At 31.4% G+C, this 11,021-nt stretch overlaps 1 protein-coding gene across 1 annotated transcript; it reads right to left on the minus strand.

Annotated features, from left to right (window-relative positions):
- Nucleotides 8,382-9,697, minus strand: LOC104742378 (amyloid beta A4 precursor protein-binding family B member 1-interacting protein-like). The gene is made up of 2 exons (XM_010463379.2): nucleotides 9,112-9,697; nucleotides 8,382-8,731 (listed from the first exon to the last, which is right to left on the minus strand). The coding sequence occupies exons 1-2, from the start codon at nucleotides 9,412-9,414 to the stop codon at nucleotides 8,717-8,719; spliced, it is 318 nt and encodes a 105-aa protein (XP_010461681.1). The 5' UTR covers nucleotides 9,415-9,697; the 3' UTR covers nucleotides 8,382-8,716.

Raw genomic sequence — 11,021 nt, forward strand, 5'->3', positions numbered from 1 at the left:
ATTATTATTCATATCTTCTTCTACGAATAGACTCTCCTTAATGCATGATGCTTAGTACTAGTACGTTGGTGTCTTTGTTCCTTTTTGAACTTAATATGTTGTTGGATAAAAAGATGGATACTTGGGGATTTCATGCTTCGTTTATGATAAAAAGTTTATATGATAGGATAATTATGACAGTTCCGGAAGTTTCCTTAGGCGCATTGGATTAATCAATGAAATGAGGCTTGTGATACTGTTCGTAGAAGGCCAAATGAGTCTGTTAACAAGAAATGCAAACATGTGTGCCTTCTCATTCAGGAGTCCATAGGAACGTATCCTTGCATAAATCATTAATAATCTGGACGAGATTTGAGCTAGACCAAGAAAAGAAAATTGCAACAAAAAAACAAAAAAACAAAAAAATGCTACTATGTATGCTTTCTAAATGGAAAAAAAGGAATATATATAAAAATAGGAAACAGACCCATGAAACTTACAAGACAATAACCTACTATGCAGGACAGGTCCAATAAAATTGGTGGTTCGAAGCGAAAATAATGTGGCACTTTTTCATTACTTGTTGTAATAATATTTATATATATATATTTTTTTAAGAAATAAAATTCTAATTTACCTAAGATACAAGTATTCAATTAAAAGAAAATAAAAATATGTGACCATACAAACATTTTTAATAAATAATAGTACTATTCTAAAAAATATTTATTTATTTTCTAATTAAAGAACACAACAAATGAATTATTTGGTCTTGCATAACAAAAAAAAAAGAAATATATATATATATATAGCCTTGAAAACCCAAAAAAAATTGGTGGTGAAAAAAAAAAAAAAGGTATAGAGTTTATGTAAGAGTGATTAAGGANGTTTATGTAAGAGGGATTAAGGAGGGACTATCCAATGGTTCTGGCGGCTGGAGAGCTGCTGGCCCCAGGATGAAGCTCTTCTTGCCTAAGGTGGTGCTGGCTTCAAGAAAATTACTAGAAAATAACCTGCTATGTGAAAAAAAAACAAAAAAATGGTACAGAGTTTTACGGAAGAGTGATATATATATATATATGTTACAGTTTTATATAAAATATATATATATATAATATGGTAATTTTATGACTTCCTTTAATTTTTTTTTGTTAATGTACTATTTATTAATTTTGCTAGTGTACCATTTTGTTAATTCCAATGATTTTGTATATAAAACCGCAAAATACAGCACAACAATTTTTGTTTAATCCTTTTTTTTTTGTCAAACATTGGACCACAACTGGTCAGCCCATTAGTCAAATTCGTAGGAAGCGAGATTCGATCCCTGGTGTGATGGTGTTTTCTACAAGTGGACTTACCTCCTGCCACTGCACTAAAGTCATTTCACAAATACAATCTTACTACGATCTGACCCGCGCTACAGCGCGGGGGAAATTTTTCGAATGTTTCGATATTAAATAAACGTAGTATAGTAGGGTTGTATCTCTATATTAATAAAATTTCTGAATTAAATATGTTAGTGTACAAATTTATAAGAAAATATTGGGGGAGAAAAAAATACAATACACAATTAAATTAATGAATGTAATAGAGTGTAACATACGTTTTGATTGTACATAATATTTTTTGATACAGTGTTTGCCGTTGTTTTGTTGTACAGTAGAACCTCTATAAATTAATACTCGATAAATTAATAAAATTTTTAAGTTCCAAGTTGGGACTAGTGTAATTTTGGACACAATTCGATAATATAATAAAATAATATTTTTTTTGAAAATCCTTTGTAAATATATGATCCCATCAATAGTATAAATTAATAATTATATTAAATTATCTAAATATATTTATATATATACACATTACTTTTTATTAGAGTTCATTTTTATTTTATTTTAAACATCTTTGAGTGTTATCTTCAAAACATGATAACTGTTATTTTCTTTGTAATTGTTTTTATAAAAATATTATTTATAACAACTAAAACTTATTTTAAATTATTTTTTACCAAATTAGGAAAGTCTCTCTATAAATTAATAATTATTAATTTATCGATAAATTAAAACCTCTATAAATTAATAAATTTTCATGGTCCTAATATTATTAATTTATAGAGGTTTTACTGTATTTTGCGGTTGTTTGGTTGTTTGGTTGTTTGGTTGTTACATTAGAGAGGATGTTGTCTATTAAATTTTTTTCAAATTTTAAACATAGTCCATTGAACATTATTAGACATAGTCCAATGCTAGGGTTGCAAATAATTTTTCTGATCACCCTCCTCTGTAATTAATTCCCATCCACTGCTTAACTCAATTTCCACTTCTGGATTCATTTCACCATCTCTATTCCTACAACCCAAATTGATTGAAACCCGATTATTTCCATCACACACTGCAGATCCTTTTCTGTGAAACAATTTAGGAGATCCAGTCATATTTAAGAACAACCAAATCTGCAACTCAAAGAGATACTGTAAATGTATTTGCCGTTGATTGATTTCTTACACGGCGGATTCAATTGTGGATTTTACAAATCTCCTTATCTGTCTCAGTTAATTGGGTAAGTTGATTCTGATAACGGTAAATCAAACGACTATCACTTCCTAATGGGTTTGAATTTAGCTTTATTGTTTTCAATTTGAGTAATTGTTCTAATTTGTTTTATCATGTTTTATCAATTCTATCAGAAAAATATTAGTCTTCAGCAAATTATTAAAATTATATAATATATATCCTTTGCTTTAATTTTTTATGGTCTGATTGATACTTTTCATACAATTATTCAGTGAATATAAGAAGATCTAATCAAACAGACGGACAGAGACATCATACACGGTGGATTCAATTGTGGGTTTTACAAATCTTCTAGACTAATCCCAGTTAATTGGTTAAGTTGATTTCTGATTCAACTATTGATAAACACTATCACTTCTATCAAGTTTGAATTTAGCTATATTCTTAACAATTTTACTAATTGTTAGTATTCGTTTGATCAAGTGTTCCACTTCTATCAACAAAACATTAGTCTTCCTTGTTGTTCTAAATTATACATATACTTTGCTTTTGTTTTGTATGTGCTGATTGATATATACTAATTTTTCAGAGCATATGTGAAGAAGATCTAATCAAACAGAAGGACAAAGGGAGAGACATCACTGTAAGTTTAGATTTACTCACGATGATATACTTAGGAGTATCTTAAATTTTTACATTATATTAATGGTCTGTACTAAACATCTATAATATATATCAGGTATCATGAAAAAATCTCAATGATTCTCCACTGACCAGAGAGAATCATTCGATGAAACTTGTGTAGCTGTTGTTTCTTGACGGTCGCATGGATCAGAGTACCCTAAACACAAATGAAAAACACATTCATAGTGAGTTAACCATTTATGTGAAATATTCAAAAACATAAACGTAAATTATTTGAAAGAATGATTATTAAGCTTACCAAGACATGAGCTACGACCATTTCCAGGGTCTCACCAGAGTAAGTCTTATATTGTGGACAGTTGTGGAGGATTTTTACTTGGATCTTCCAAACAGGCTTGAAAGGCTTGCTCGATGCTAGATCAGTTATTGGTAGGTTGGCAGCCATTTTTTAAGCTTAATCGAGATGTGCAGAAAAGATTAGATGGAAAGTATGGAATGGAGGTGTATCACTTAATGAGTATTTATAGTTAAAATATATTCTCTTAATATATTCTGATATTGATTTGTTGATTGATTCGGTCGGTAAACAAATTTTCGAAAGTTTAGGAGACTGATTTTTCAGTTTCTTTTTCCGAAATCAATTAGGGGAATAATAATTAGTAGACTAAAAATTAGGATCAATTTATTGGAAATATATTAGGTAAAGATATGATATCTTAGGAGAATGATTATGCGATTCCATATTTGGTAAAGATATGATATCCAGTTCATAATGATATGATCGATTTCTTCTTATTGTAATTCTGATTAATATCCCATAAATTTGAATTGTTTCCTAAATTATAGGAACCTTAAATATAAACCCACCTTAGTTTTATTTGAATTGTTTTTTAATTATTTTTTGTGGGATGATATTTTTAGATTTTGGATATAAACAACCCATATCCGATATAATTAATTTCAGGTTATTTTCTTTCTATAATCCGACCCGGAAAAGATTTTGTACTTCTCTTTTATTAATATAGAGATTTAAAATCAGTTTTTTTTTTCTAAAAAAGGTACAAAAATGTAGTTCAAAAATATTTAGCTAGATTTCTAGAATAACTGAACAATTGCCAGAATAACTTTATTGCAATGTTAATAATAAAGTTTAGGGTTTAGTCGGCTACTTGAAATGTTGTTATAGACATCTATATTCTAAACATGACACCGACACACTATTTTACCATGACAAGTACACGGACGGTTCATAACTTTCATACCAAACCTTATTTGTATATTTATATTTAAAGCCACCCCAAAATATCAAAAGTAAATATATCTATGCTCCACAAATTAAGTAATCTATTTCAATCATGTTGTTTGTTTCATTCACTCGCCATGTCTCAGTATTCTGTTTGTTAGACTTAGAGTTTTTCAAATGTTAAGGATGGATAGTTGAATTAGGCAGAATTCATAGGATGTCTATGTACTATTTTACTTTTTCAAAATAATTGTCTTAATACATCTATTGTATAAGCCCTCTTAACTTTTTTTGGTTTTTGTCGAAATGATAATTTTATTTATGAATTCAAAAAGTCATAATACAATTGTTCAAATACCAAACAGGCGGAGAGAAACATTCAGAATAAAACAATGAAGTCGTACATCCATATTTAGCTAGAAGATGTGATACTTTATTACAATATCTTTTGGCAAAAAAAAAAATCGACATGTTGAAATCTAGTGGCCCAAAGAAAGAGAATGTGTGATTCCACGTTCTCCTTATTGTGGCTCTGAAATAGGGCCATTAGATCCTCTTCTTCTTCTTCATGTTGTTGGTAATAAGTCTCCAAAGAGCTTCTCTTTATTTTGATAAAGGTTGCTTCTGTTGTTTATGAACAAGTAGCGAAGTCTCTCGACAGTCATAATTGATCACCTGCACATGCGGAGTAAAAATATCATTCTTACCATTGGCAGAGTTTATGAACAAGTAGCGAAGTCTCTCCACAGTCATACATTGTATCTTCAAAGACACTTGTTTTTTTTTTCTTTTTTTTTTCTTATAGTTTTCCTGATTCAAGATGCTTTAGTTTGAGAAATATCTTGTAAAATAGTTTAATACAAAATAATTTTATAATACAATTACTTATAAAATATGGTTTGTTTGTTGATAACAAATTACATATATGTTATTTATGTAGGTAATTCACATCTAAATGTATTAATTGGTCAGTCAACCATGAAGAGTGTCATGGTGTTACTTTTTTTTGTATGATTTATTTATTTTTATATATTAGTTATTTTAATTATAATAATATATTTAATTTTAATTAAAATATATATAGTGTATTTAAATTTGAGGAAAAAAATATATGTATTAGTCCCTGTTTTAAAAATCGGCCTCCGCGGCCGATTCCTCGCTGGAAAAGCGCTCGGCAGCACCCAGCCGCCGCGATTTTAGTGTATTTGCCTAAGAAATCGGATCTGGGAAAAAACTCACTTTTTTTTGTTAAAATTCAGTTGAAAATCGATTATTTATGATTAGATCTGTAGTTTTGAGTATAAATATACTGGTTCTGAACAAAAATTGAGTAAAATACGTAAAAAAAACAAACTGTTCGTGTTTTAGGGTTTGTGTGCGCGCAGACTAAAGAAGAAGAAGATAAAATACCTATTCTACCCTCGGTTAAAGTTGAATGATTAAAAGCAACTGCTGAGCTTCGAACCTAAGACATAGAACTCGATTTAAGTGACTTAAACCACTGCGCCACCGAACTTATCAGTTTCTTAGTTCAAAATATAAAATATATATGTGTTATAAGTATATATAATCCCTAAAACTAGTGCCCGATTAATTCTCGTATAATCCCCGATTAATTCTCGTATAATCCCCGATTAATAGATTAATCGCTAGGCGCAGCTCGACCGCCTGACTAGCGCCTAGCGATTTTTAAAACAGGGGTATTAGTGTATTACTAGATATTAGCTCACGCTAGGCGTGAGTTCTTACATAATCGTTCTTCTATTTTTTAAAAATAATATAAAATAATATGTTATTATTATTTTGTTTTTTCGGTGTACATCAAAATTTAAAGACTACGTAATATGAAATTTTAACTAATGTAAAGAAATCAAATTTTCTTTTGATGATAATATATTTAGTGTAATTAAGTCATATTATATCTTACATGCCATATATTTTTGTAGTTGTAGTCATATTTCAAAATCATTGTGATATATATTTTCATAAAATTTATTTTGTGGTGTAGTTATGCATATTAATTTATTTAATTATGGTGATAGGTTAAAGAGATTTAAAATGTTTAAATTAAGAAAAAAATAAAATAATAAACAGTAGGTTTGCAGTGTCCCATACATATATAATTAAATGAGTATAACCATAGATTATTAGCCTAATACATTTTCCAGAAAAAAATAAAATAAAAAAACAGCAACTACATTATTAGGTTATTATCTTAAAGTTTTCAATTGTGTCTGGACTTTAATTTATATGAAATGATAATGTTTCATATAGAAAAAAATAATTAAACTAATACATATCATATTATTTTCTTTTGACAATTTTTTACTTTTTTTTGGACAACAGCACCTAATAAATTTGAAAGTTATCATTTACCCTAAAACAAAACAAAAATAAAATTTTGAAATTGACTTCTTAAAAGTTATTTTTTTTGTATCAGTGTTAAGTATTAATAAGGTACACATATACGAACCAAACNACCCAGCCGCCGCGATTTTAGTGTATTTGCCTAAGAAATCGGATCTGGGAAAAAACTCACTTTTTTTTGTTAAAATTCAGTTGAAAATCGATTATTTATGATTAGATCTGTAGTTTTGAGTATAAATATACTGGTTCTGAACAAAAATTGAGTAAAATACGTAAAAAAAACAAACTGTTCGTGTTTTAGGGTTTGTGTGCGCGCAGACTAAAGAAGAAGAAGATAAAATACCTATTCTACCCTCGGTTAAAGTTGAATGATTAAAAGCAACTGCTGAGCTTCGAACCTAAGACATAGAACTCGATTTAAGTGACTTAAACCACTGCGCCACCGAACTTATCAGTTTCTTAGTTCAAAATATAAAATATATATGTGTTATAAGTATATATAATCCCTAAAACTAGTGCCCGATTAATTCTCGTATAATCCCCGATTAATTCTCGTATAATCCCCGATTAATAGATTAATCGCTAGGCGCAGCTCGACCGCCTGACTAGCGCCTAGCGATTTTTAAAACAGGGGTATTAGTGTATTACTAGATATTAGCTCACGCTAGGCGTGAGTTCTTACATAATCGTTCTTCTATTTTTTAAAAATAATATAAAATAATATGTTATTATTATTTTGTTTTTTCGGTGTACATCAAAATTTAAAGACTACGTAATATGAAATTTTAACTAATGTAAAGAAATCAAATTTTCTTTTGATGATAATATATTTAGTGTAATTAAGTCATATTATATCTTACATGCCATATATTTTTGTAGTTGTAGTCATATTTCAAAATCATTGTGATATATATTTTCATAAAATTTATTTTGTGGTGTAGTTATGCATATTAATTTATTTAATTATGGTGATAGGTTAAAGAGATTTAAAATGTTTAAATTAAGAAAAAAATAAAATAATAAACAGTAGGTTTGCAGTGTCCCATACATATATAATTAAATGAGTATAACCATAGATTATTAGCCTAATACATTTTCCAGAAAAAAATAAAATAAAAAAACAGCAACTACATTATTAGGTTATTATCTTAAAGTTTTCAATTGTGTCTGGACTTTAATTTATATGAAATGATAATGTTTCATATAGAAAAAAATAATTAAACTAATACATATCATATTATTTTCTTTTGACAATTTTTTACTTTTTTTTGGACAACAGCACCTAATAAATTTGAAAGTTATCATTTACCCTAAAACAAAACAAAAATAAAATTTTGAAATTGACTTCTTAAAAGTTATTTTTTTTGTATCAGTGTTAAGTATTAATAAGGTACACATATACGAACCAAACAATAAGGAAGCAAAAACAAAAAAGAACTCAACGAGCACAATCCGGAAAAAAAAGACCGATTTCAAACTGCGAAGTTCAGAAATTTGTGAGGTTTCCTCAGCTCGAAAGACTTGAAAGTTAATTTGTGGGTGTGAATTGTGAGCATACCTTTTTTTTTTTTTTGGTCAAACACTTCACTTTCATTAAAATAAAGAGTTTAAACCTCTAACAAAGAGGGAATACATCCAAAACAAAGGAAATGAAGGCAACAAATACCAAAGAAAACTATCAAAAGATGATTAAACAAGGGATAGATAAGATACAAATCATAGGAAGAGAACATAAGAGACCAACAAACAAGTACAATCTCAACAGTTTCTTGATAGATAGCATCCATAATAACCATCAGCCGGGAGGAAGAACCTTGCAATACCGACAAGTCTTGATCATCCAAACCCCTCCAAACAAGAGGGAATTTTAGGAAAGGAAACTTCAAAGACACGAACGTTAAACAGTCAACAAATGCTGAACGAGAACAGTCTTGAACAACAATCCCCGCTTCTACTTCAAGCAGAACAGTTAACACAATGCTCCCTGTAACACTACCACTAAACACAAGTGAAGTATACGGGAGGAATAAAGGCTCCATAAAGGAGAGATGAGAGCTACAAAAGCCCCGATGAACCAGGTGAACTGGTCGGTTATCTAGATTCAAAGAACTTTGTCCAAGCTGCCACAAAGCCAAAACGAGATAGGATCCGCATACTGCGGTAAATGATCGCATCAAAGCAATAAGGTTAATGCAAGAGAGCACTAAAGTAGACACAACAGTATCTTTTTTTTTGTCAAACCGACACAACAGTATCTAAGCCCATAACTTCATCCAAATACCACAAAAACAGAGCCGCAAACTCAACCAACATCCAAGACCTTCCCGACATAGAAGAAGGTTTAGAGGGCGAATAAGAGCATACCTGAGGGAACATCTGGTGAGGTAAGGTGAGGGCATCAGTCGGCGGCGGAAAACCCAGTGTGGAGGGGAGAGGGACGACGAACAAGTCACACGCTCTGAAGGAAGAGAGACTCAGCGGCTGGGCAAGAGATTCACCAAAGGAGAAGCAGATCTGAGGGTCCGGTGGATCCGGTGGTTCTGGTGGAGTCGGCGGAGAAAGAGGCTCCGGCGGTGGTGCACGAGGGGGCCTCAAACGGAGGAAAGCGACCGAAGACATCGGTAAGTAGCGAGAGTGGCTCGAAATCGACAGAAACAAGGAAGTCATCTCGTCGTGTGAAGAAGCTCGCCGGATAAACGGTTACGTCACCGGAAAAGAGAACCACCCGAGAGAGATCTCACCTTAGCAAAGCGAACAGATCAGAAAAGGAGATTGCCGGAGAAACGTCGCTGGTGGAAGAAGCTCATCTTGTGGAAGGAACGGCTCCTTGGGTTTCGTGCCTGAGAGAAAACTCTAGGGCGAACTCTCTGAAATCATCGCGAATTGTGAGCATACCTTATTCTCTTCTTTTTCTCTTTTATTCTCTTGTTGATTGTGGTGAAAGCATGGTTGTGGTAAGTTAATGATCTATTGTTGTTCTCTTTAGATTTGCTGCAAGCATGGTCTCTCTATATATCCTCTCTTTTGTGGTTGTAATGGTGTTCTTAGTCTCATGTACGTAATTCTTTTGTACTTTCTACTACATTATATCAAGAAAATATTTTAACAAAAATCAAAAGAGAATACCTAATTGATAACTTTAAGGTCCCGGATACGTATAGAATTTAAAAGGAAACTATAATAGGGTTTGTGTGGTGTGATGGTCATGCATGTACTCGTAGCTACGTCATACATATCCACGTGCCTCCACCTGATACTCCTTGGACATTTGAGTTTACCCGTAACTTCTTTCCCCAAAAACTAACTAAAATTTTGACGTATACACACACTAGTATTAGATGAAATTTGTGGCTACTAAGGGGTTGAAGTCGCTAATACTACATAATTTCGTTCCACGGTTTGAAAAAACACTTCATGATTGAAATGCGTAGTTTTAGTTCAAACGAATTAAAGTAATGGAGACTAAAACACCACTAAGGGCTTGGTTTTGACCTCCACAAATTGAAAAAAACTCTAATAACATCACAACATTCTTCAGTTTTATGCTTACCGCAATGATTTTTGAAAAATATCATTTACTAACCAAATAATAAGATATACAAAGACAACTCCTATAAAATATCATTTATGTTTTTTTGTTTTCTAGTTCTTTAGTTAATTTACATTAATTTGGGGTTTTCAAATTCAGGTTTAAAGTCCCATAAATCATAGACCCTTAGAGCCAGGAAGATCAATCCATTGAAGCTGAGCCTCAATCTCACCGCACTCGACATGTCTTAGTCTAAGGACCAAATCTTGAATGAGCTTACCGTCAGACCATATAACCCGAGACTCCTCGGCAAGGCAATTGTCTCGGCTCGACTGGACCGTGGTCACAATGGTCCCAGATGGGAGATCATGTAATTGCATCTTCACTGCATTAACGAACGGCTTAATCGTGAATTCTGCATCTCCCATCTTGTCGTCTTTGGTGAACGTGTCGTGATCATACACCGTCTAGAGAAAGTAAAAACAAATACGTGACGACGGTGATGCTTGTGTATACGAACAATTTATAACGTTATGGAAATTATAAACAAAATGAAATATAAATATGATCGTAGCTGGTACTTAAACTACTTACCAAGAGGACAGTAAGATTGGGGTCGGTTACTGAGAGAGTCAAATCTTCATTCCACTCAGGATTTACATTATGGTAAATAACTCGAGTCTTCAATTTCTGCCCATTCAAATATTTCTCGTTCGTTTCAATATTGATTCTTGAATCATAAAAT

The sequence above is a fragment of the Camelina sativa genome, chromosome 14 (genome assembly GCF_000633955.1).
Source record: "Camelina sativa cultivar DH55 chromosome 14, Cs, whole genome shotgun sequence".
Lineage (NCBI taxonomy): Eukaryota > Viridiplantae > Streptophyta > Magnoliopsida > Brassicales > Brassicaceae > Camelina > Camelina sativa.